Genomic DNA, 27,581 nt, shown 5'->3' with positions numbered 1-27,581 from the left:
CATCTTCAATTCTACTTTCGTATCCAATCGTGCATGCTTTCTACCATCTAAGTTCAGGAATTCAGCAGGGTTAAGCATTACTAGTTCCGCGTAATCCTTGCATCATCCTTTGAAAGCAGTTCAGTGAATGAAAAGCGACAAAACGTTATATATATTTGTTCATTTAACTTTGCAAGACTCTTTACTCCAACATGGATGGAGTTCCAGCTTCGAATGATAAAATTCATGAGTACATAAAAGCTGGAAGTATCCAAGTTTGTTCTCCGATCGAACTTGCAAGAAGGAGTTCCTTGGTCCATCACTAGTAAATACTAGGATTCTGTTTGCCAGATTTGTTTTCTCATCTTCTCTCTGACTCACTGAACAAAGTCACATTAGCTTTCTTTTTTCTCGTTCAGTGTAGCTTGTACCCATCCATAATTCGGAGAACGTCATCCAGTATTGAAGGCCCCAAGTCCAAGTCCAAGCCAAGGGAGGATTCTGAGCCGCTCATGTAGGAATCAGAAGGGAAGGGGCTGACATGGTTGAGGGACATCTCGCTGTTGAAGATCATGGCTCTCTTCCCGTCCAGCTGGCCAATGACTGAGATTTCCGAGGAGGTGTGCGACGCTGCGGACAGGGAAACGGATGAGCCGACCTTCTTGTCAAGCATCACCATGGTGGGCCTTTCTTGGTGGTTTTGGAAGCACTCTGCAGTGCAGCTGACCGACATGGACCTCTGGCCGGGACCCTCCTCCAGGTGCAGCCGGGGGGGCTTTGGGGGAGCTTGCTCTTGGTCTTGGGATTCGTGGGCGTCGCCGAACACAGGAAGGGAAATGGCGTTCTTCAGCAGGGTGGGGTACCCGCCTGCCCCGTTGTTGAAGGGCCGCTCGTAGCCGTACCCCTTCTCGACGCTCTTCGAGGCGGGCCGCCCGTTGAGGCTCGGGAGGAGGTCGTACTTGCCCTGCAGGAAGGAGATGTCCCCGAACATATCGCCCTCGCCAGCCCTGCCAATGTGGGCACTGTGCCGGAAGTCACCCAAGGGAGGGCTGATCATGTCCCCCGACAGAACATCACGTAGTCTCTGCTTCTTGCCCCGCTTGGGCGTCGATGTCTTTAGATACATGGGGGTCTTTGCAGGCATGTTGCACCAACTGGTCCACCACAGAGGAACCTAAAAAAACAGGGAAGAGTTCCTGGTATCTCTTCAGCGTCAGGTCCTGGTTGATTAAGGCCTTCAGCACTACTTGGAGATGGTTCTGACTTTAAAAGCACCTCCGCCGGCCCTGGTTATGCCTGGTGTGAACGGCAGACGCCAACACTGTACGATGCGTCACCTCGTATGCTTCACAGCCTGGAAACACACAAGCAAGGCAGGATTTCAGTGTTAAAGTAATCTCACGCACACAGTTAGGTGGGCATGCTTCAACCCTTCAATAGTCAATGGCATTATGAGTTCAAATCATCTTTTTGTTTTATTTGAGTTTTGAGAGAGAGGGGGGGGTGAGGGGGAAGAGGGAGGGGGGGGGGAGGGGAAGGGAGAGGGGGAGGAAAGAGAGGGGGGGAGGGAGAGAGATAGAGGAGTGGGAGAGGGAGGCGGGGAGAGGGGGAGGGAGAGAGGGAAGGGAAGGAGAGGGAGAGGGGCAGAGGGGGAGGGAGAGAGGGAGGGAAAGGGAGAGGGGAAGGGAGGGAGAGAGATAGAGGAGTGGGAGAGGGGAAGGAGAGGGAGGTGGGGAGAGGGGGAGGGAGAATGGGAAGGGAGGGGAGAGAGGGAGAGGGAGAGAAGGAGAGAGGGAGGGAATGGAGGTGGGAGGGAAGGGAGGGGAGAGGGGGAGAGGGGGAGAGGGGCAGGGAGGGAGGGGGAGGGAGAGCAGAAGGGAGAGAGGGAGAGGGGGATGGAGAAGGGAGGGGGAGGGAGAGGGGAAGGGAGAGAAGGAGTGAGGGAGAGATGGAGAGAGGGAGATAGAGAGGGAAAGAGATCCGGGTCCTTCCTCCAGGTGCAACCTGGAGGCTTTGGAAGAGCTTGCTCTTGGTCTTGGGTTTTGTGGGCATCGCTCCCTCTCTCCCTCTCTCCCTCTCTCCCTGGTCTGGTCAGTGTACACTTGGAGGCCCATTGAGTCATCATGGGTCGAGGACAGATAAATGATTGAATTTATACCCCATGGTCCAGGTACCAGTCTAGAAAATGTTCTGTTTAAAGTCTACGATACAATACAATATAACTTTATTCATCCCAGGGGAGAAATTGATCTGCCAACAGTCATAAACAAAGATCCTATAGCGGAGATCTTAGGTCATAAACACAAAATACATGGAATTAAAGTGACGAGTGGAAAGGATTGGGGATGTGCAAAGATTGTGGGGATGGGGGTGGGGGTGGGGAGTCCGTCTACCCCACGACAGAAGGGGGAGGAGTTGTACAGTTTGATAGCCACAGGGAAGAAGGATCTCCTGTGGCGTTCTGTGCTGCATCTTGGTGGAACCAATCTGTTGCTGAAGGTGCTCCTCCGGTTGACCAGTGTGTCATGGAGGGGGTGAGCTGTATTGTCCAGGATGCTCCGCAGTTTGAGGAGCACCCTCCCCTCCAAGACCAACCTCCCGTGAATCCAACTCCAACTCCAACTCCAACTCCGCCCCCAGGACAGAGCTGGCCTTCTTGATGAGTTTGTTAATCATATTGGCGTCCGCAGCCTTCGCCCTGCTGCCCGAGCACACAACACCGAATAAGATAGCACTGGATACCACCGGTGTATTAAATCTGCAGGATCTTACTGCAGACTTTGAAGGAGCGGAGCCTTCTCAAAAGGTACGGCTGGCTCTGTCCCAATGTACAGAGTCCCTTCTTGTCTCTGGAAGCAGCATAACCCATCCTCTACCCTCCAGTCTTGCACAGATCATATGATCAACCAACTGGTGCTCTATCCACTACCTTTGACCAATAGAAACATAAAAACATAGACAATAGGTGCATGAGTAGGCCATTCGGCCCTTCGAGCCTGCACCGCCATTCAATGTGATCATGGTTGATCATCCAACTCAGTATCCCATCCCTGCCTTCTCTCCATACCCCCTGATCCCTTTAGCCACAAGGGCCACATCTAACTCCCTCTTAAATATAGCCAATGAACTGTGGCCTCAACTACCTTCTGTGGCAGAGAATTCCACAGATTCACCACACAATCTTCCTGCATCTAGCCTGTCCAACCCCTTAAGAATTTTGTAAGTTTCTATAAGATCCCCCCTCAATCTTCTAAATTCTAGCGAGTACAAGCCGAGTCTATCCAGTCTTTCTTCATATGAAAGTCCTACCATCCCAGGAATCAGTCTGGTGAACCTTCTCTGTACTCCCTCTATGGCAAGAAATGTCTTTCCTCAGATTAGGAGATTAGGCAATGTGGCCTTTGGATGAGGTGCTCCTTGAACAGGTTGAGGTAGACGCTGGGCGCCTGTACGATTACTGGGGTAAAGGCCCTCCCTAGTTGGAGCCTCTGCTCTTGGTCTTTCCACTTACTTTGCAAGGTAGCCCTTTGTCTTTTGTCCCTCCTGCTCCTGTTCAAGTGACCACAGTGCAACTATACTAAAGCACCAACACACTTTAAGCAAAGAAGTTTAATCTCCAAAAAATACTTGCTGCATCGTTCTAAAACAACCTGGAAGCTCCCGCCCACAGTGCAGTTGAATCAATCCATATATCACTGTACACTTACCCTGGATCCGCCCTTGGCCTCCGCCATCTCCCGCTTGCCAAACATTTGAACTCTGCTTCCCATTCCCACACTGACCTTTCTTTCTGTCCTGGGACTGTCAGAGTGAGGCCACACACAAATTGGAGGATTAGCACCTCATATTTTGCTTGGGCAGTTTACAACCCAGCGGTATGAACACTGATTTCTCTCATTTCAAATAAACTCCGGCATTCCCTCCCTCTTATTAGTTCCACTGTTTGCTTTCTTGTTACCCTGTCGTTATCACCTCTTCTCCACCCTACAATGGGCCGTAATGGACTACACCCTTCCTGTGGTATCTGTTGCCGGCCCTGGCTTTCTCTCGCCTCCAGTTTACCCGTTACCCTTCCCTTTGCTGCCCCACAACGCCGGAGACCCGGGTTCCATCCTGACTACGGGCGCCCTCTGTAAGGAGTTTATACATTCTCCCTGTGACCGTGTGGGGTTTTATCGGGTGCTCCAGTTTCCTCCCACATTCCAAAGACGTACAGGGTTGTAGTTTAGACAAAAATGCTGGAGAAACTCAGCGGGTGAGGCAGCATCTATGGAGCGAATGAAATAGGCAACGTTTCGGGCCGAAACCCTTCTTCAGACTGATGGCCCTAAACGTTGCCTATTTCCTTTGCTCCATAGATGCTGCCTCACCCGCTGAGTTTCTCCAGCATTTTTGTCTACGTTCGATTTTCCAGCATCTGCAGTTCCTTCTTAGACAGGGTTGTAGGTTAATTGGCTTTGGTGGAAAATTGTAAATTGTCCCTGGTACAGCACGGATTTGGTGGGCCGAAGGGCCTGTTTCGGCGCTGTATCTCTTAACTAAACTAAATGTGTTTGCTATGTGCATTGTATTGTACAATCAGAATATACATGATAGGCCAAAGACTGAGGCAAAATGCTGGTGTCACTCAGCAGCACAGGCAAGATTTCTGCATAGAAGCAATAGGTGACATTTTGGGTCAAGACCCTTCTTCAGACTGAGAGTCAGGGGAGAGGGAGACACAGAAACGTTTCACGTGGTCAATGTTACCGAAGTTAATCCGATAATACATTAAGGACAACGTTCTATGGCACTACAGATGAACAAATTAGTTAGGAAGAAAACTAAGTCACTCAGGCCCTCAAGTCTGATCCTCCTCTTAAAACAGATCACTGCTGATTGTCACCTCAACTCTGTATTCCTGACCACCTGAAGTAATCGTGATAGAATCTAAACTATCTCTGCCCCAATATTCAAAATATTTTAAAACTCTACTTCCATTACTCAAGTCCAGAGTCAAACATATTTAATTGTCATATGCATCCGATCCAGAACAATTAAATTCTCTAAAGCTGCAGCAATGAAGAATTTATAAATTGTTGAGGATCTGGTGCCTATAAACATTTGTGACTCTTACATAGAACATAGACATTGAGCATAGAACAATATAGCACAGGAACAGGCCCTCAATGTGCTGAACATGTTGCCAACTTAATCTAATCTCCACTGCCTGTAGGTGATCCATATCCCTCCATCCCTGCTTGGATAGAGCAGATGTGGAGAGAATGTTTCCATCAAGGATCCTATAGCGAGCAAGATATTCCACTCGACGAAAAAGACGTAGTACGGTCATGGGCAGATTCATGGGTAATTTTCGGCCCCATTTCCGTAACCGGCTTCCGTCTCCGCACCAAAGTTCCCGTAGCGGGGCAAAGATACTAGTGCGGAGACGGAAGCCGGTTACGGAAACATCCTCGTAAAAATCAAACATCTTTGGTAAAAACCTTCTCCTCATTTTCAGAATTATAATTTATTAACACAAACTGTTCCCCCGCAACGTTGATTACACTGCGGGTCGGGTCGGGTCAGGTCCGGTTACTGAAATGGATGAAAAAAAGGCCCACGTTCCGCTCCGTTGCGTCCTACATTGCATTTAGCAGGAGTGGTCTATCTTGCTCCGCTATAGGATCTTTGGTTTCCACTAGTGGGAGAGTCTAGAACTAGAGGTCATAGCCCCAGATTTAAAGGACGTTCCTTTAGGAAGGAGATGAGGAGGAATTTCTTTAGTCAGAGGGTGGTGAATCTGTGGAATTCTTTGCCACAGAAGGCTGTGGAGGCCAAGACAATAGAAAATTTTAAGGCAGAAACAGATAGATTCTTGATTAGTACGGGAGTCAGGTGTTGGTGAGAAGGTTGGTGAGAAGGCATGAGAATGGGGTTAGAGGGGAGAGATAGATCCACCGTGATTGAATGGCGGAGTAGACTTGATGGGCTGAATGGCCCAATTCTGCTCTTATCACTTATGAGCTTATGACCTATGTCTGCAGTATGTGGCAATCCAACCTAGCTACAAAGTGCTGGAGCAACTCAGCAGGTCAGGCAGCATCACTGAGACAACAATCTCACCCTACAGCCTCTTAAATGCAGATACTATTGTATCTGCCTCCACCATCACCTCCTGGTAGTGCATTCCAGGTGCCCACTACACTCTGTGTAAAAAACTGTCCCCTCATGTGGCCAACTAGAACTGCACACAATGCTCCAAATGCAGCCTAACCAAAATCCGAGAAAGCATCGTGGAAGTTGCAAAGACTTGCAATCCTCTGAAGGAAAAAAAAACATTGGCTCTTATTTCTTATTAGTGACTCCTGGTACCAGATTCTCGCAGGAAGTAAACATTTTCTGCACATCCACCTTGTTAAGACCCATCAGGATCTTACATGTTTCAATCAAGACCCCTCCCAAACCCCAGTGAGTTTATCAAACCTTTCCTCATACAAAAGCCAACCCTTGCAGAAGGTTCATTCAGTGAACCCTCTATGAAGTGCTTCTCCCCTCCTTGGGGGAGTCCAGAACCAGGGGCTACAGTTTAAGAATAAGGGGTAAGTCATTTAGAACGGAGACGAGGAAACACTTTTTCTCACAGAGAGTTGTGAGTCTGTGGAATTCTCTGCCTCAGAGGACGGTGGAGGCAGGTTCTCTGGATGCTTTCAAGAGAGAGCTGGATAGGGCTCTCAGGGGATATGGGGAGAAGGCAGGAACGGGGTACTGATTGTGGATGATCAGCCATGATCACATTGAATGGCGGTGCCGGCTCGAAGGGCCGAATGGCCTACTCCTGCACCTATTGTCTATTGTTTATTGTCCTTTAACTAACACCAATACTTTAAACTATACAACAACTTAAGTGAGAGGATGGCACAGTGGCGCAGTTGACAAAGCTGCTGCCAAGGACCTGTTTTCATGTTGCATCATGAAACTAAACAGGGCCTCACCTCTGCCTGAAATGGGTGAAACATAATCTCTGTATTTATGCATTCAACTCCCATAGCAATACAAAATAACATTTTGTGTTGGAAAGAACTGCAGATGCTGGTTTAAATCGAATGTAGACACAAACTGCTGGGGTAACTCAGCGGGACAGGCAGCATCTCTGGAGAGAAGGAATGGGTGACGTTTTGGGTCGAGACCCTTCTTCAGACTGAAGAAGGGTCTCGATCCGAAATGTCAACCAATCAATCAATCAACCAATCAATCGATCAATCAGTTTTATTCATCACATACACATTAAAGTGCAGTGAAATGAATTTGCCAGCAGCAGTACCACCAAAAAAGAACACACAATACATAATAAAATTTAACACAAACATCCACCACAGCACTTCTTCACTGTGGTGGAAGGCACAAAGTACAGTCAGTCCTCCTTCTCTCCAGAGATGCTGCCTGTCCCGCTGAGTTACTCCAGCAGTTTGTGTCTACCTTCAAAATAACATTTTGTTCGCTTTCTTCATTATTTGACATTGGATAGGTATTGGTTTATTATTGCCACATGGACAGCTACAGAGATATTGCAGATTTAAAAAAGTGCAAGGTGCACAGCGAGGTAGATTGGAAGATCAGAAATCACTCATAGCACAAGAGAGATCATTTCAAGAGTCCGATATCAATGGGAAAGAAGCTGTTCTTGAATCTGGTGGTGCGTGGTTTCAAGCTCTGGTATCTTCTGCCCACGGGAGAGGGGAGAAGAGGGAATGAGTGAGATATGAATGGTTCTTGATTATGTCGACCGACATGATTAACACCAGGACACCAGACTGACGTCAGCTGGACTTTGTATCTCTAGTTACAACTCTCTATGGCACAAGGTTCTTGATTCTAAGGCAGCAATCACATGTTGAATTCACAATGTTCACAAAGTATCAACTGTTTTTCTCAACTTCCTCTGGAAAAGAGTGGTTCAACAGAGGGAAAAAGGGATGAACAGATGAAATGCTGATTTATTCAAGCAACCACCTTGACCTCCTCCCTCGGGGTTTATTGTGACAAAGCTACACAGAACTTCCTCCCACATTGATTTTGTCCAGAAATATGAATGGTGGGATTTATAAATGCCTCCTTGGAATCCATTTTGGGTAAATGAAAATTGCTTAAAATCAACCCTTGAAAAGTCTGGACCATTTCCCATACCTTGCTTAGTTTACATTTAAAATCAGGTCACGCATTGAAGGTTTGGCGAGAATTCAGCACAAAAGGTTACATTGTAGAAACAAAGAACTGCAGATGCTAGCTTATAGCAAATATAGGCGCAAAGTGCTGGAGTAACTCACTCAGCATCTCTGGAGAAAAAAGGGTAGGTGATGTTTCGGGTCGGGAGCCTTCTTCTGAAATAGGGAATGGGGGGAGTACCTCAGTGGGTCGGGTAGAATCTCTGAAGAAAAAGGATAGGTGATGTTTCAGATCAGGACCCTTCTTCGGATTGAAAGTAGTGGGTGGGGTGGAGAGCTGGAGGTGAGGAAATCAGTGAGAGAAGGTTTTACGGAACTCCCATTCTTCATATTGCCAATTTTAACCTCGAATATATTCTCTTCTGTGATCATTCGTGAAAAAATGTTGCTTTTGCCTAAATTTAAAAGAGAGTTTGCAAATAAGGAAAAAAGCAAAGCATTGAATTACCACAGGGCGGGCACGGTGGTGCAGCGGTAGAGTTGCTGCCTCACAGCGCCGGAGACCAGGGTTCGATCCTGACTACGGGTGCTGTCTGTACGGAGTTTGCACGTTCTCCCAGTGACCTGCATGGGTTTTCTCCGAGATCTTCGGTTTCCTCCCACACTCCAAAGACGTGCAGGTTTGTAGGTTAATTGGCTTGGTATAAATGTAAAAATTGTCCCTAGTGGGTGTAGGATAGTGTTAATTTGCGGGGATCGCTGGTTAGTGCGGACCTGGTGGGCCGAAGGGCCTGTTTCCGTTCCGAATCTCTAAACTAAACTGAAAGCTAAAATTTCACTGACAGAATGCCAGACATATGAATAGTAAAATAAAAGCAACACAACCAGACCTTTATATAATTGAAGAGACATTTTGTCAGTGAACAAACTGCTGGCGGGACTCAAAGGGTCAGGCAGCATCTGTGGAGGAAGGTGGACAGACAACATATTGAGTTGGCTTCAGACAGAAGGATGTCATCTGTCCTTTCCCTCCACAGATTAGGGCAGCACAGTGGCACAGCGGTAGAGTTGCTGCCTCACAGCACCAGAGACCCGGGATTGATCCTGGCTACGGGTTCTGACTATATGGAGTTTGCACGTTCTCCCCGTGACCGCGTGGATTTTCCCCAGGTGCTCCGGATTCGTCTCACACTCCAAAGACGTGCAGGTTTGTGGGTTACTTGGCTTCTGTAAATCGTCCCTAGTGTGCAGGGTGGAACTAGTGTACGGGTGGGTGATCGCTGGCTGGCATGGACTCAGTGGGCTGAAGAGCCTGTTTCCAGATGCCTGACCCGCTGAGTTCTTCCACTGTTAGTTTTTTTCCTCAAGATTCCAGCACCTGCAATCTCTTGTGTCTCCAGACATTTGTCAATGTTAAAACGTCACTAAAGAGTCAGGGGACCACACACAGTCCATTCCCAACAATGCTCGGGTCAAATGTTATGAGAGAGAGATACACACACACACAATAAATTTGCAGAAATGTTCCAATGTATATTTTGAATTAACATCATATTCACTTGTAAATATGTGGCTTGTGTAATATTGGGTGGGTGCTCGTTAAACATCGCAGCATATACTGGTGTTGATATGTTTCTGTGTAAAAAAGGAAAGACATCAGGGACTGCACATGTTGTGCTATGGAGCAAAAAAACAAACTGCTGCAGGAACTCAGCAGGTCAAGCAGCATCTGTCCAAGCAGAGGGAGGGTCAGTATTTCAGGTCAAGACCCAGCACTAGAACTTAAGAACAATAGGCCTCTGGTACAGACAAATCAAAGCATTATATTGACACATTCATATTCTTTCCACATCCCATCATTTGGAAGCAAATGTAAAGTTTAGTTGAACACAAAAAGCTGGAGTAACTCAGTGGGTCAGACAGCATCTCTGGAGTAAAGGAATAGGTGGCTGAAGGATTCAGTCTGATGAAGGGTCTCAGACCAAAACGTCACCTATTCCTTTTCTCCAGAGATGCTGTCGGACCTGCTGAGTTGCTCCAGCTTTTTGTATCTATCTTCGGGTTAAACCAGCATCCAGTAGCGGACTGGGTCTAAAAATATTGGTTGCCAGGAGACAAAGGGGGCCCACATCATCAGGGCCCCACTTGATATAGGGGTCCCACTTCATCAGGGGCCCACTTGATATAGGGGGCCCACTTCATCAGGGGCCCTCTTGCCATCGGGAAAGCTGACACCCTGGCCAGTCCGTCACTGCCAGCATCTGTAGTTCCTTCCTACACAAATTTTAGTTTTGTTTAGGTTAGATTAGAGATACAGCACAGAAACAGGCCCTTTGGCCCACCGAGTGTGTGCCGACCAGCGATCCCCGCACACTAATACTATCCTACACACACTAAGGACAATTTGCATTTATACCAAGCCAATTAACGTACACGCCTGTACGCCTTTGGAGTGCGGGAGGAAACCGGAGATCCCGGAGAAAACAGACGCAGGTCACGGGGAGAACGTACAACACCCGTATGGCATCCTTAAGTCTGCCGTTCATAATCCAGGAAGACCTGTACCTTTGGAATGCTGAGAGGGAAGGGAAGATGTTTGGCTTGTGGTGGTGGCATTACATTGAACCTGGCATAGGTTACTGACGACAATTGTAGAGGCTGGTGGGATGGAAGGCAAGGAGAGGAAACAGCTCTTCACCCCCCCCCCCAACCTCCACCCCGAAACGTCACAAATCCTTTTGCTCCAGTGATGCTGCCTGACTCGCTGAGATACTCCAGCACTTTGTGCCTATCTTTGGTACAAACCAGCATCTGCAGTTCCTTGTTTCTACTATCACTTATCTGGATGCGGTGAGAATTGAGGTAGGGAGATGGAACAGATAGATGTGCAAGAAGGAACTGCAGATGCTGGTTTAAACCAAAGATAGACTCAAAATGCTGGAGTAACTCAGCGGGACAGGCAGCATCTGTGGAGAGTAGGAATGGGTGACGTTTCGGGTCCAGACCCTTCTTACATAAAGGGCAAAGAAGAATCAGAGATGGATTATGTGAAATAGGGTGGAAATTGGCAACTAAGGTAATGAAACTTTTCTGTACAAGAGCAGGAAGCAGCAACATTACAGTCGTCTGAATATGCAATTGTTTCATTTTATCTGTAGGTTCCTCCTCTCAATAGATAGCTTTTGATAATAAAAACAAACAATAATCATACTACTCTGAAATAAAATTATTGTTTCTACAGCAAAGGAAGTTCAGAGATTCAAAAAGGAAAACCCATCATTGATTGATCCTACTTGGCTGTAACATCTACTGATACACCTTGAGGACTCTATACACATGCTCCGTTGGTTGGGAAATTGTGTAAATGCATTAAATGTGTGTTTAAGTCACAGAAGGCAGCAAAGATGGCAAAAGGAGAGTGTTACAAATGGAGTGATAAAAATTTGCAAAATCAAGGACAAATGAGAACGAAAACAGGACATAATACCTCAGAAGAACACAAAGAATAAGGGACACAAAAAGCTGGAGTAAATCAGCGGGTCGGGCCAAAGATCTTAGAGCTCCGCTATAAGATCTTTGGGTCAGGCAGCATCTCTGGAGGAGACTCAAGTCTGAAGAAGGGTCTCGATCAGAAACGTCACCTATTCCTTTTCTCCAGAGATGCTTTTTGTGTCTGTGGAATTCATGGAGGCCAGGTTCTCTGGATGCTTTCAAGAGAGAGCTAGATAGGGCTCTTAAAAATAGCGGAGTCAGGGGATATGGGGAGAAGGCAGGAACGGGGTACCGATTGGGGATGATCAGCCATGATCACATTGAATGGCGGTGCTGGCTCGAAGGGCCGAATGGCCTACTGCACCTAATGTCTATTGTCTATTGTGTCTATCGTCGGTTTAAACCAGCATCTGCACTTCCTTCCTACACAAAGAATGAGGGAGTTTAGAAAAATGTTTCTTGAATGTGAGTAATATTGTGCCTTTGAACTGACTGGAATTTATTGGGAGTATTCCTATTCTTTGTGTAGCAAATCTGTTTCACTTACACTAGGCTGGAACTCCCCTGAACTAACATCGGGATTTAGGAATGACATCTGCGGAGAGGTCAAATTCTTAACCTCACCCAGTTCACAAACTTCAGAGTGGTGTTTCCACAATAAACAGCAAGACTAGTGAGATTAGATTTAATACTATTAACTGCAGTAGAAGCCTTTGTAAAAGGAAGTATCAATCTAATATAATTTCTCTCTTAAGGGATAAATTTCATAGATCATAGTTGCAAATTTTAAATCTCGAGCTCATAGTTCTCAACTGACATTAACAACATTCTTACCTTCCTGACAGACAGTAATAGGTTTAATACAGAACATACTGTCACGTATAGAGCAGTCTGACACTTCATTAAAGGATTGCCAGAGGTGCTGCCACTACTGAATCATTCATCAGGCCCCATTGCAACTGTGTTGAGACAAAGAACTGCAGATGCTGGTTTATACCGAAGATCGACACAAAGTACTGGAGTAACTCTGGGTCAGGCAGCATTTCTGGAGAAAAAGGATGGGTGACGTTTCGGATTGGGGAAGGATCCCAACCCAAAACGTAGCCCACCCATGTGTGAAGAAGGGTTTTGGCCTGAAACGTTGCCTATTTCCTTCGCTCCATAGATGCTGCTGCACCCGCTGAGTTTCTCCAGCATTTTTGTGTACCTTCGACTTTCCAGCATCTGCAGTTCCTTCTTAAACATCCAAAAGAATAGATCTACTGGGCTTATATTCACTGGAATTTACTGGAAGAGGGGATCTTATAGAAACATATAAAAGCATTAAGGGATTGGACGGGCTAGATGCAGGAAAAATGTTCCCGATGTTGGGGGAGTCCTGAACCAGGGGTCACAGTTCAACAATAAGGGGTAGGCCACTTACGACCGAGATGAGGAAAAACTTTTTCACCCAGAGATTTGTGAATCTGTGGAATTCTCAGTCGCAGAAGGCAGTGGAGGCCAATTCACGGGATGTATTCAAGAGAGAGTTGAATATAGCTCTTAGGGCTAACGGAATCAAGGGATATGGAGAGAAAGCAGGAACGGGGTACTGATTTTGGATGATCAGCCATGATCATATTGAATGGTGATGCTGGCTCCAAGAGCAGAATGGCCTACTCCTCCTGCACCTATTTTCTATGTTTCTATCCTTTCACTCCAGAGATGCTGCCTGACCCGCTGAGTTACTCCAGCAACTATTGTGTCTATACCATTAAAACTGCGATAGTCTGCATTTAGTTACAATAACTCCATGGGGATATAATACACGTTATTAATGTCCTTAAATATTACTATATATACCACAAGTTGGCAATTTCCAACAGCATTTCTGGTTCAGTTTATGCTGCTTCAAAATTTTTTTTGCACAGTAGACACAAAAAGCTGGAGTAACTCAGCGGGACAGGCAGCGTCTCTGGAGAAAAGGAACAGGAGTACAGAGAAGGTTCACCAGACTGATTCCTGGGATGTCAGGACTTTCATATGAAGAAAGACTGGATAGACTCGGCTTGTACTCGCTAGAATTTAGAAGATTGAGGGGGGATCTTATAGAAACTTACAAAATTCTTAAGGGGTTGGACAGGCTAGATGCAGGAAGATTGTTCCCGATGTTGGGGAAGTCCAGAACAAGGGGTCACAGTTTAAGGATAAGGAAAAGGACCGAGATGAGGAAAACATTTTTCACACAGAGAGTGGTGAATCTCTGGAATTCTCTGCCACAGAAGGTAGTTGAGGTCAGTTCATTGGCTATATTTAAGAGGGAGTTAGATGTGGCCCTTGTGGCTAAAGGGATCAGGGGGTATGGAGAGAAGGCAGGTACGGGATACTTAGTTGGATGATCAGCCATGATCATATTGAATGGCGGTGCAGGCTCGAAGGGCCTGAATGGCCTACTCCTGCACCTATTTTCTATGTTTCTATGTTTCGGATTGAGACTTTTCTTCACATTGAGAGGGAAACGAGAAATGCAGACAGCGATATAGAGATATAGAACAAGTGAATAAAGAAATTACCTGAAACGTCACCCATTCCTTTTCTCCAAAGATGCTGTCTGTCCCGCTGAGTTACTCCAGCTTTTTGTCTCAACCTTTGGTTTAAACCAGCATCTGCAGTTACTTCCGACACATTTGTTTTACACACCAGGCTTCTCACCCTCAGCCACCCCATTAGTCTGAATGCTTTCCAAATTTACATGTCAATTGTCTATTAATCTGACCAAGCGAAATATCAATTAACAGTAAGTGCTTCTTAAACAGGGGATAATTGTTATAGCAATGACAATCAACATCTCAGACTTACAATACAAACAATTTAAACTGCTGACTCTCAAATTCCTGTACGTTGTAAATACTGTATTTCCCAGAGTATTTAAAAAGCTTAAAATATTTTAAATTCAAATTTTAGGCCCAAGTTTTTTTCTATCATTCCTTCCTCTCCTTTTCAAATCCAACCTAGCAAGACATCAGCAGGTCAGGCAGCATCTCTGGAGGACACGGATTGGCGATGTTTTGAGTCGAGACCCTTCTTCAGACTCCTACATTTTTCTGCTCCTCTGCGGGGTCTGAAGAAGGGTCCCAATTCAAAACATCGCCGATCCACGTCCTCCAGAGACACTGCCTGATCTGCTGAGTTACACACTGAACCTCTGAGTTACTCAATCACTTTGTTGGTTTAGATTAGCGATACGGTGTGGAAACAGGCCCTTCAGCTCCCCGAGTCTGCAACAACCAGCCATCACCCCATCCAGTAGCACTGTCCCACACACCAGGGATAAACGGGGTACTGATTGGGGATGATCAGCCATGATCACATTGAATGGCGGTGCTGGCTCGAAGAGCCGAATGGCCTACTCCTGCACCTATTGTCTAATTTACAATTTTTACCAAAGCCGAACTCACCTACAAACCTGTATGTCTTTGGAGTGTGGGAGGATACTGGAGCACCCAGGGGAAATCGACATGGTCATGGGGAGAAGGTGCAAACTCCGTACAGACAGCACCCGTGGTCAGGATCCAACCCGGGTCTCTGGCACTGTTATGCCCCTGTCCCACTTAGAAAACCTGAACAGAAACCTCTGGAGACTTTGCGCCCCACCCAAGGTTTACGTGCGGTTCCCGGAGGTTTTTGTCAGTCTCTCTACCTGCTTCCACTACCTGCAACCTCCGGCAACCACCTGCAACCTCCGGGAACCGCACGGAAACCTTGGGTGGGGCGCAAAGTCTCCAGAGGTTTCCGTTCAGGTTTCCTAAGTGGGACAGGGGTATAAGGCAGCAACTCTACCGCTGCGCCACCGTGTTCTAGAAAAGATTCCAGCACCTGTAGTTCCTTGTGTACACATTTGACAACCATATTTGCTTACATAGAAATAATGGTACATTTCATTGACTGCAGATCATCTTGGAATGCTCCCAAAAGAAATGAAAGACCATATGAAGAAATAAATACAAGTTCCTTCCTTCCAGCTTTATAGTCCAGTTACAGATGTCACAGATAAACTGAATTAACCAAAGACACTCATGTTTATAGTCAGCATTTCTGTGCGAGAGTTCTGTTCAATGTATTTTTATCAAATTGTTGCCATGTGTAACACATATTCTTATTAATATAGAGAACCTCTAGGTGAAAGGTCAAGGCTTCTCATGCAGGGCATCAACAAGCTTGAGCAGAGCGGAAGATGAGAAAGGTTCAGAAGTGTCATCTAATACCTTTGATGGAGTAAACGGGGTGAAATAGTTTCATGAGAATTTAAGAAGGAACTGCAGATGCTGGAAAATCGAAGGCAGATAAAAGTGTTGGAGAAACTCAGCGGGTGCAGCAGCATCTATGGAGCGAAGGAAATATGCAACGTCTCGGCCCGAAACGTTGCCTATTTCCTTCGCTCCATAGATGCTGCTGCACCCGCTGAGTTTCTCCAGCACTTTTGCCTACCTGTGAAATTGTTTCTCATGGGCGAAGGGCGGAAAAACAACCGGCTTAGTTTTCAGACAAATGGCAAATGAGCCAGAAATGATCTGAAGAAATGTGCAGGAAGGAATTTATTTTTGGACCAGCTCCGCTAGGCAGGGGAGAGTGTTAGTAGAGGGAAATTGGCTGGTTCTGCGGCCGAGAAAGAAACAAATGGCTTTAAGGCCTTCCTGGTGGGGGGATGGACGTACAGAGGGACAGAATGTCCGTCTGAAGAAGGGTCTTGTCCTGTGAGGTCACTTATTCCTTTTCTCCAGAGGTGCTGCTGAGTTACTCCAGCATTTTGTGCCTATTGTCTGAAGAAAAATGGTTTCACTTAAGACGTGGTGAGGATTTAAATGCCTGATGTGTTGATAGAATCAAATACTAATGTTACTAATGTAGTTTTCGAGCAGGAACGCGAGGGAGGAACACACTGCGGGGACCTGGAACACAGAGCAATGTGTGGGAGGGAATTGGAGATGCACTGAAGATAGACATAAAATGCTGGAGTAACTCAGCGGGACAGGCAGCATCTCTGGAGAAAAGGAATGGGCGACGTTTCGGGTCGAGGCCCTTCTTCAGACTGAGAGAGGGAGACACAAAGAATATGTGAGCAATGGTTGGGATCACATTCGACACACAACAAACTGCAGGCGCTGCTTACAAAAAAACCCACAGAGTGCTGGATTACCTTAGCAGGTCAGGCAGCACCTCTGGAGAACACGGATAGGCGACATTTTCAGGTCGAGACCCTTCTTCTGACATGCTGCATGACCTGCTGAGCTCCTCCAGCACTTTGTTTGTGTTAAATGGTTGGAACCAACGGGACTGTTGTTGAAAAGTGGCAACCTGGAATCATTAGGCCTAATCCTGTCCTCCTGTATGGCAATAACCCCCTTTAAAAACAGGAGGGAAAATTAGGGAAATTAGATATAGTTTACCGAATCTTAAGAGTCTGAAGAAGGGTCTCGACCCAAAACGTCACCCGTTCATTCTCTCCAGAGATGCTGCCTGTCCCGCTGAGTTACTCCAGCATTTTGTGACTTATCTTCGGTGTAAGCCAGCATCTGCAGTTCCTTCCTACACATTACATCTGAACATGTCACCATTTGATCCAAACTCTTTTTTTCAATGCATTAAGCTCAGAGTGAGGATTGCAAAGAATGAATGAATCAATTAATTAATTGATTAATTGATTCATTAATTGATTTATTGATTAGCTAATTAATACGTTTATTGGCCAAGTATTCACATACAAGGAATTTGCCTTGGTGCTCCGCCCGCAAGTGACAACATGACATAGGAATGATTGTGCAGCATTACAGTCAATAGAGAAAAAAGCTTCAAGTAGCATTGATTATAGCAGTCAAGCATGTGTGCTATCCATACAGAGTTTGTACATTCTCCCTGTGACTGCGTGGGTTATCCCTGGGTGCTCCGGCTTCCTCCCACACTCCAAAGATGTAGTGTGAAGTCTGAGTCTGAAGAAGGGTTTCGGCCCGAAACATTGCCTATTTCCTTCGCTCCATAGATGCTGCCGCACCCGCTGAATTTCTCCATCATTTTTGTCTACCTCCAAAGATGTACATGTTTGTACGTTAATTGGCTTCGGTAAGGATTGTAAATTATCCCTAGTGTGTTGGATAGTGCTAATGTGTGGGGATTGCTGGTCGGCATGGACTTGGTGTGTGGAAGGGCCTGTTTCCGTGCTGTATCTCTAAACTAAACTAAACCCTGTTTCCAAATCTCTACCCATTCTCGTATGATCTCCTCCAGCCCCGTGACATTTCTGACTCCACCATTTAAGTGCTCATGAGTAGTTGTATCTGCTCCACCATTGGGAAGTACGCCTTTAATTGCCTAGACTCTGAGCTCTGGATTTTCCTCCCTAATTGTCCTTGTTTCACATCTCTTTCTCCGGGGTGGGAGATTGCAACCTTCACGTGGTCCGCCCTGTTTCGACGAATGCAATCAAACCGACTTGCACAATCAAAAAGAACAAGTTGTCCTACAACTTTAGGCTGTGCACGCCATACACAAGAAGAAGAAGATCTCTTTCTCCCATTTAACAATGCTACTTTAAACCCTTCTCTTCCACCACACTATTGGTCATCTATCTTGTTATCCCCTTATGAATCTCAGTCTTAAATGTTGTTTGATATTGCCCCTGGGAAGTGATGTGGAACATTTACTGTATTAAAGTTCAGGTTAAATAGGTTGCTGTTGTATCAGGATGTGTATGAAGGATGCAGGCCCCTTTATAAATCTGTCTGCAAGCAGGATTTGGAGCCAAATCCAATAAGAACATGATTTAACTTGTTGTTTAACCTATCTCAATTTGCTTTCTTCTACAGGTGGCCTTGCTTATCTCAACCACAAATCCAAGCCATCATTTCTACCTAAAGTGGGTTACATTTTGAATTGGTCGTGGTGAACCTCTAATTTGGTCTTCTTACACTCTGCTAAATGGTGGGGGGTTTTTTCTAAGCAACTCGAACGGCCAGGAATGAAGGAGACTACAAAAAGTGTTGAGCACAGCCAGGTCCATCACGGGTACTAACCTTCCCACCATTGTTTAGTTTAGTTTAGAGATGCAGCGCCGAAACAGGCCCTACGGCCCACCATATCTGCACCGCACAGTAACATTAGTCCTACGCACACTTTAGGGACAATTTACATTTATACCAAGCCAATTAACCTACAAACAAACCTACAAACATGTACGTCTTTGGAGTGTTGGAGGAAACCGAAGATTCCGGAGAAAACCCACGCAGGAGAACGTACAAACTCCGTACAGACAATAATAATAATAATAATAATAATGGATGGGACTTATATAGCGCCTTTCTAATACTCAAGGCGCTTTACATCGCATTATTCATTCACTCCTCAGTCACACTCGATGGTGGTAAGCTACTTCTGTAGCCACAGCTGCCCTGGGGCAGACTGACGGAAGCGTGGCTGCCAATCTGCGCCTACGGCCCCTCCAACCACCACCAATCACTCACACACATTCACACACAGGCAAAGGTGGGTGAAGTGTCTTGCCCAAGGACACAACGACAGTATGCACTCCAAGCGGGATTCGAACCGGCTACCTTCCGGTTGCCAGCCGAACACTTAGCCCATTGTGCCATCTGTCGTCCCAAGCAACCATAGTCACAAAGCAACCATAGTCAGGATGGAACCCAGGTCTCTGGCGCTGTAAGGCAGTAGCTCTACCGCTAATCCACCGTGCTGCCCATTGAAGGGATCTACAGGAGGAACTGCCTCAGATGGGCAGCCAGCATCATCAGTGACCCACACCACCTTGCCCATGTATTCATTTCACTCTTGCCATTGGGAAGAAGGTATATAGGAGTTTGAAAACTGTAACGTCCAGGTTCAAGCTTCTTATCAACAACCATTGGGCTATTGAACACTATGAGCACCAACCAAACTCCGAACTGCCTGGGTTGCACAAGGAATTTTGAGCTTTTTTGCACTATATATTTTTTTGATGAACTTTTTCAATGTTTATCATATTCTCTTTTGAGTACTGTGTTCACAAACCTGCTATGCTGCTGCAAGTAAAAATGTAATTGTTGCAGTCTGTACTTATGACAATAAAGCACTCTTGACTCGAGCATTCTTGGTAAAATGGAAACACAAGAGACTGCAGATGCTGGAATCTTGAGGAAAAGTGAAAGTGCTGGAGGAACGAAGCAGCAACCTGCAGTTAGTGCCCACTGTGAATTGTCAAAAATCATAAGGAATAGGAGTAGAATTAGGCCATCTGGCCCATCTACTCTGCCATTCAATCATGGCTGATCTATCTCTCCCTCCTCTCCCCTTTCTCCTGCCTTCTCCCCATAACCTCTGATATCTGTACTAATCAAAAATCTATCCATCTCTGCCTTAAAAATATCCACTGACTTGGCCTCCACTGCCTTCTGTGGCAAAGAATTCCACAGATTCACCACCTTCTGACTAAAGAAGTTTCTTCTAAAAGAACATCCTTTAATGATTTAATTGTTCCTGAACAAACAAGCTTCTTGGGCCATTTCAAAGGCTGTTGGGCCACACAGGCTAGACTAGGAATGAAGATCAGATGTCTATTGATGAACATCTGCACTCAAAATTCCCAAATGGATCAAATCGTCTTACTGGATGTCTCATTGAAATCATGGTCCCACCCCATGCAGCTGCTGGAAGGTCACCAGTTTGACACTGATGGCAGAAATCCTAAACGGAATACATTCCTTCTGTCTGGTTGCAACACACCAATTCTAAGCAGATAATTTACTCCATATTTTCGTCAAATGCCTGCGTGCAACTTGGTCTTTGATTAGAATCGAGCCTATAACTCACCGTCTGATAGATAGAAGAGCAGTCATTCAGATAGACAAATGGGTAAAGGCAGACATATTATACATCTGAATCTCCTATATGATTTGAGAAACAATAGGTTTAGAAATGCTCAACAGGTCAGGCAACATAGAAACATAGAAACATAGAAAATAGGTGCAGGAGTAGGCCATTCGGCCCTTCGACCCTGCACCGCCATTCAATATGATCATGGCTGATCATCCAACTCAGTATCCTGTCCCTGTCTTCTCTCCATACCCCCTGATCCCTTTAGCCACAAGGGCCACATCTAACTCCCTCTGTGGATGGAGACATCAATGTAAATATCTGGACAATTACCTCTCAAAATAAATTATATAACTTGAAATGTTAAAATATGTTTCTTTCTCCAATGTCGACTGACCTGCTTTGTAAGTGTTTAAGAAGGAACCGCAGATGCTGGAAAAATCGAAGGTAGATACAAATGCTGGAGAAACTCAGCGGGTGAGGCAGCATCTATGGAGCGAAGGAATAGGTGACGTTTCGGGTCGAGATCCTTCTTCATTTCTCGACCTGAAATGTCACCTATTCCTTCGCTCCATAGATGCTGCCTCACCTGCTTTGTAAGTACATCAGTTTCTTGTTTTATTTCAGATTTTCAGCAACTGTAGCTTGTTGGTTTACTTTTACGATTTAATACTGGTAGTTCTGCTATAATACAATAGTTGTGTTCATAATAATAATAATAATAATAATACATTTTATTTGTATAGCGCTTTTCAAGGACTCAAAGTCACTTTACATGGTGAGTCAAGAACAAAACGAAATAGAGCAGTAAGACAGAGATACAAAGGGGAGGGGGACATCGGACTAAGGATATGCAGAGGTGAAGAGACGAGGACTGGAAGATGGTGAGGGACTCAGAAGTTCGGATCAATTGTGGGAGGCGGTTCCAGAGCCTGGGAGCTGCCCTGGAGAAGGCTCTGTCTCCAAAAGTGCAGAGGTTGGATTTCAGAATGGAGAGGAGACCGGCTGAAATGGATCTGAGGGACCGTGAGGGTTGGTAGGGGGAGAGGAGGTCAGTGAGATAAGGGGGGGGGCCAAGTGGTTGAGGGCTTTGTAGGTGAGGACCAGGATTTTGTAGATGATCCGGTGGGAAATGGGAAGCCAGTGAAGTTCTTTGAGGACTGGGGTGATGTGGTGCCAGGATTTGGTGTGGGTAATGAGTCGGGCGGCTGCATTCTGGACCAGTTGGAGTCGGTTGATGTTGCTGGAATTAATAAGAGACCGTGTGTTATAGAAAATTGACACAATAGACTGGAGTAACTCGGCGGAACAGGCAGCATCTCTGGAGAGGAGGAATGGGTGACGTTTTAGGTCGATACCCTTCTTCAGACAAGAAAATTATAGAAAATCATATTGTATTGTCAATGGGGAAAGAGGGCTAGAGGCTAGAGAGTTTCTGTCTCACAATAACAAAGTTATTTTTCCCACAATAGTTTCTAAAATTATGGTCTTTCTAATAGCAACAAGTTCATTTTTGTTACTTAAGTTAAAAATAGTAAAGGGTACATGTTATATTGTTTAATACAAGATCATTACACAAGTGTCAATAGAGGCTATTGTTTTTCATTTTCAATATCCACTGTGGTTAAAGTACTAGCTGTGTTCTTGATAAACCATGGTGTCTTCACCTACTGTGAAGATGTTATATGGACACAGTTTTCTCCCCCTATACTGTTTACATCCAAGACAGCTTTTTCTACGTGTCATTTTCTTTTTAAGTGGTACTAAAAATCGCATTACAACCAATTCAGCCCACGTAACTTAAATAGTGTTTCCTAATTCATTACTGGCGTGTATTCAATTTGCTTTGTGGAAGCAGGCATTACATGTGGTCCAAAATCTCTGAAACCATTAATTGAATTGAACAGTGTTCTCTACAAGATGAATATGATTGTGGCCACTAACATGGCTGATCTATCTTTCCCTCTCAACCCCATTCTCCTGCTTTCTCCCTGATCCTTCACACCCGTACTAATCAAGAATTTGCAATCTCCACCATAAAAATATCCATTGACTTGGCCTCCACAGCCTTCTGTGGCAACGTATTCCATAGATTCCTTGATTCCTCCTCATCTCGTTTCTGAAGATACATCCTTTTATTCTGAGGTTATGCCCTCTGGTCCTGGACTCTTCCACTAGTGGAAACATCCTCTCCACATCCACTCTATCCAGGCCTTTCACTGTTGTGTGTTTCAATGAGGTCCTCACTCATCCTTCTAAACTCCAGCGAGCACAGGCCCAGTGCCATCAAAAGCTCATCATATGTTAAACCAATCTTTCCTGGGATCATTCTCGTAAACCTCCTCAGGACCCTCCCCAACACCAGCACAATGTTCCTGAGATAAAGGGCACAAAACAGCTCACAATGTTCCAAATGAAGTCTGACCAGTGCCTTATAAAGCCTCAGCATTACATCCCTGTTGTTATATTCCAGAACCACAGCATTACATCCCTGTTGTTATATTCCAGAACCACAGCATTACATCCCTGTTGTTATATTCCAGAACCACAGCATTACATCCCTGGTTTTATATTCTAGAGCCTCAACATTAAATCCCTGTTTATATATTGTAGTACATCAGTGGTTCCTTTCTTATTCTCATTTCTGTCCAAAGCATTTTGTTGTCAGTGGTATATCATTGCAAGATGGCCAATTTACAAATAAAGGGCTGCAAAAGCATCCAGAATATTGAAATCAGCATTGACCATATTTAAGCAAGGCCATTAATGCATTGGAAGTCAGTTCAGAGAAGGCTTCCGAGATGAATAAGTGGACAATAGGCCACACTAGGATGCATCTGCTGAAGTTTGGAAGAGTAGGAGGAGAAGATTGAAACATTTAAGTTCATAAGATCATAAGTGATAGGAGCAGAATTAGACCATTCGGCCCATCAAGTCTACTCCGCCATTCAATCATGGTTGATCCAATTCCCTTTTTACCCTACTCTCCTGCCTTCTCCCCATAAATAAGAAAATAAGTTCCTGAAGGGTGTAACAATGTGGATGAGGAGAGGATGCTTCTTCTTGTGGGAGAATCTAGAATGGCAGAGCAGGTCAGGCTAAATGACCTACTCCTGCTCCTTATGGTTTGAATGATTTTGGTATTGTTTGAATAGTTTGCACATATTCCCCTGATCTTCTTGGAAATAATACAATGAGATCTATTGCATTCACCTGAAAGGAAAAGTCAGGCTTCAATTTAAAATATTATGTAGGCAGACCAACAATGTAGCATTCCTTCAGTACTGTCCTGAGATTGTCAGAAGATAGACACAAAATGCTGGAGTAACTCAGCGGGACAGGCAGCATCTCTGGAGAGAAGGAATGGGTGACGTTTCCGGTCGAGACCCTTCTGACCCTTCAGACCTGAGATTTTTAGACTGGTTTATTAAAAAATGTGGAGATAGATTCAGCACTTGCTGAGTATCATATAAATCTAAATTATGTATTTTGATTATTAAACTTCAAAGAGAACCTCGTCAACTAGATGTACATAGAATGTTTATGTACCTCCTGCACCTAATTTAAGGATGAGGGAGAAATTTAAGGATAAGGGGAAATCTTTTAGGACCGAGATGAGAAGAACGTTTTTCACACAGAGAGTGGTGAATCTCTGGAATTCTCTGCCACAGAAGGTATTTGAGGCCAGTTCATTGGCTATATTTAAGAGGGAGTTAGATGTGGCCCTTGTAGCTAAAGGGATCAGGGGGTATGGAGAGAAGGCAGGTACAGGATACTGAGTTGGATGATCAGCCAGGATCATATCGAATGGCGGTGCAGGCTCGAAGGGCCGAATGGCCTACTCCTGCACCTATTTTCTATGTTTCTATGTTTAGTCTGAAGAAGGATCTCAGTTCGAAACATCACCCATTCCTTCTCTCCAGAGATGCTGCCTGTCCCGCTGAGTTACTCCAGCAATTTGGGTCTATCTTTGGTTTAAACCAGCATCTGCAGTTCCTTCCTACACATCGAATGTTTAGAAAGCAGGTCTAATAGGCAAGAACACAGTATTGTCAAAGTGCAGACACTATTGTAATGCAGGAATTATATAAAAGGCAATTGGTAAATAGTGGCATTCCACAAACAATTAAGAACACAACCACATAATCTTTCTTTTAGTGCTGTAGATTATTGCATGGATGCTGGCCATGACTGGCGAGAACTATCCTGCTGATTTTGTTTATTACAATTGCTCTTGGAAATGATTTAATTGGATGGGAAATATTTCAGGAAATCCTGACACCCTGAGAGGCGCTGCATCCAAACAACTCATTTCTTGCAAACAGCTGGATTTAGTTAACTCTGTTACAATATCCCCTGCACACATTGGGTTTGGTGGGTATAATGGGCCAAGTTTGCCTCTGAAATATCTGGGTACAAACAGGATGACACAGGTAAACGTGGCAGCCACATTGGTCGGGTTTGAGGACAACAGTATTACAAGCTGTGACATACCGTGGCTTAGAATTTGATGGCAAAATAGCCAGAAGCCAGTATTAGCGTAAATATATTGCAAAACCAGTGACAAGGGAAAATCTCCACCATTCCTTGATCATTGCTGCTGCCGTTGATTTGTTCTTTTCAATAGACAATAGACAATAGGTGCAGGAGTAGGCCATTCGGCCCTTCGAGCCTGCACCGCCATTCAATGTGATCATGGCTGATCATCCCCAATCAGTACCCCGTTCTTGCCTTCTCCCTATATCCCCAGATTCCGCTATTTTTAAGAGCCCTATCTAGCCCTCTATCGAGAACCCGCCTTTTCATACCTTTCATTCGTTTGTTTTTTTGTACCTTATCATACCTCTAATTTCCCTTTCCCCGAACTCTTAGTCTGAAGAAGGGTCTCGACCTGAAACGTCAACTACTCCTTCTCTCCAAACGTGCTGCCTGAGTTATTCCAGTATTTTGTGTCTATCGGCAAGGGGAAATCACTGGAGTGGGAGATTGCAACCTTCACGTGGTCTGCCCTGTTTCGACGAATGCAATCAACCTGGCGTGCACAATCAAGTAAGAACAAATAGAACAAGTTGTCCTACAACTTTAGGCTGTGCACGCCACACGCAAGAAGAAGAAGGGAAAATCACTTGGTTTCGATCACCGAACTCTTTTAGCTTCGCAATGCCCAGTGTTTATCTTCAAAAAGATGAATATAATTCCTAATTAAACTTATCATGGGGCTTTATAGCCCTGTCCCACTGTACGAGTTCATTCAAGTGCTCCCCCGAGTAAAAAAAAAAATCAAACTCGTGGTAAGCACGTAGAATGAACGTAGCGGGTACGTCGGAGCTCGGGGATGTCTCTTAGCGGTTCGTAACGCTAACGGCAGGTACTCGGGAAGACTTGTGAAGATTTTTCAACATGTTGAAAAATGTCTACGAGAGCCCTGAGTACCGACGAGCGGCCATTACCATAAATCTCCGAGTTCGAATCAGGGGCAAACCTCTCTTTGAATGAACTCGTACAGTGGGACAGGGCTTTTAGCAAACTAAGAACCATTTAATGATGTGATTGATATTTATCAATTACATTCAACTTTCCAAGCTCAGAAACATAACAACTGAACCAGTGAGCAACAACTTAAACAGTGAAATCTTATTCCCACAGCTGATAAATAAAGCAGATTTTTGAGAAAACTTTACGGAGGACAAATGTATCCTCTTATACAAGAACTAAACACAGACCAGTGAAATTAAATTCCAGTTCAATGTGAAAACACATATGCAGTGTTTGGAGCAGTGTTTTTTTTAATTGTCTTTTTCTGTCTCCTTTTTTTCCATTTTAATTCAGTATCTTATTATTCAAGGATAAAGATAGTTTGTGCCTTTCTGCGTCAAGGTTCTGGATAATCCATTGACTTTTGCCATCAGCTTATTTTTCTATTAATTTGTAGGCCAAAAATATTTTTCTGCTGAAACGGTAGAAAAGAAATGTAACTAAGGAGATGACCAGATGCAGGGAAAAACCTAGCTTATTATTAAAGCAATTCAGCAGTTATGGGCATACCAATTGTGGAGATGTCCTTAATGATATGTTAAAGGGCATAATTGAAAAGATTCAGATTCAAACGTTATTGTCATTGTACTGTGTACAGTCAAGTCAAGTCAAGTCACATTTATTTATATAGCACATTTAAAAAACAACTCTCGTTGGCCAAAGTGCTTTACATTTGTTATAAGAATAGCACAACAAAACAAGCTGCATACATATATACATGTAGCCCTCACTCAGAGGACGTCAGGAAAGGCTTGGGAGTATAGATAAGTCTTTAGTCTTGACTTAAAAGTCGATGGAGGGGGCAGTTCTGATGGGAAAGGGGATGCTGTTCCACAGTCTAGGGGCAACGAAATGCAGTTAGCATCTCCCTAGAAGAGCGACATAGAATATGAGCAATAAATAAATATATTTACGTGCATACAGTCATAGTAGTGCAATTAATATTTTTCCTGGTGGAAGGAGTGTCCGGGGGGGGGGGGGGGGGTGGTTGGCAGCTTTTGTCGATTAAAATATTGCTTCCCCACAGTTGCGATTCATAATAAAAACACTGGTAACTACAGAGTGGAGAACGGGGAGAATGCATTGGACAGAAATGTCTAAAGCTGAATTTATGTACCAACACAAAAAAAACGATAAAAAATGTGAAATATTTATCTTATGAATACAATGTTCTCCAGCTCAACAGCAAAATTCCAAAATAGCTTTTTCTGCAGAAGTAATCAGAGATTTCTTACCAGAATAAACTGTCCATTCAGATTCTAAATAGCTTTTGTCCTTTTTGTTTCTTCTCCAACTGAAGATAAATTGATGAAAAGAAAAGCTGGAGTGGAGATTGTGTGTGTGTATCAGCACAGAGTGTTCTGCAGTCACTAGATCCGGAACAGGCAGCACACAGCTGGAGTGTCGAGAAGAATTCTTAACGTCAAGCAGTCACTCCTGCATCAGCCTTGAAGTGTGAGAGTGTGTGCAGTGAGAAGGAATGGAGAGGGGAGGGGAGGGAAGGTTAACACACTGCAGCTTCAACAGACTCAGGAAATACTGACGTCAGAATGGCAACTTTGCCTAAGCTTATCCACAGCTGTCCCTTCCTGA

General features: G+C 44.8%; 1 protein-coding gene across 1 annotated transcript; it reads right to left on the bottom strand.

Annotated features, from left to right (window-relative positions):
• Nucleotides 1-27,570, bottom strand: LOC116967805 (cdc42 effector protein 2-like). The gene is made up of 2 exons (XM_033014407.1): nt 27,224-27,570; nt 1-1,333 (listed from the first exon to the last, which is right to left on the bottom strand). Exon 2 carries the CDS (start codon nt 1,121-1,123, stop codon nt 395-397), a length of 729 nt encoding a protein of 242 aa, XP_032870298.1. The 5' UTR covers nt 1,124-1,333; nt 27,224-27,570; the 3' UTR covers nt 1-394.
• Nucleotides 27,571-27,581: the final 11 nt, after the last annotated feature.

Source organism: Amblyraja radiata, chromosome 41 (assembly GCF_010909765.2).
Source record: "Amblyraja radiata isolate CabotCenter1 chromosome 41, sAmbRad1.1.pri, whole genome shotgun sequence".
NCBI classification, from domain to species: domain Eukaryota; kingdom Metazoa; phylum Chordata; class Chondrichthyes; order Rajiformes; family Rajidae; genus Amblyraja; species Amblyraja radiata.
Note: the sequence above shows the minus strand (reverse complement) of the source record. Positions and strands in the feature narration are given on the sequence as shown.

Excerpts from the sequence above, each read along its gene's own strand:
- LOC116967805 (XM_033014407.1), bottom strand. The coding sequence starts at position 1,123 with ATGCCTGCAAAGACCCCCATGTATCTAAAGACATCGACGCCCAAGCGG.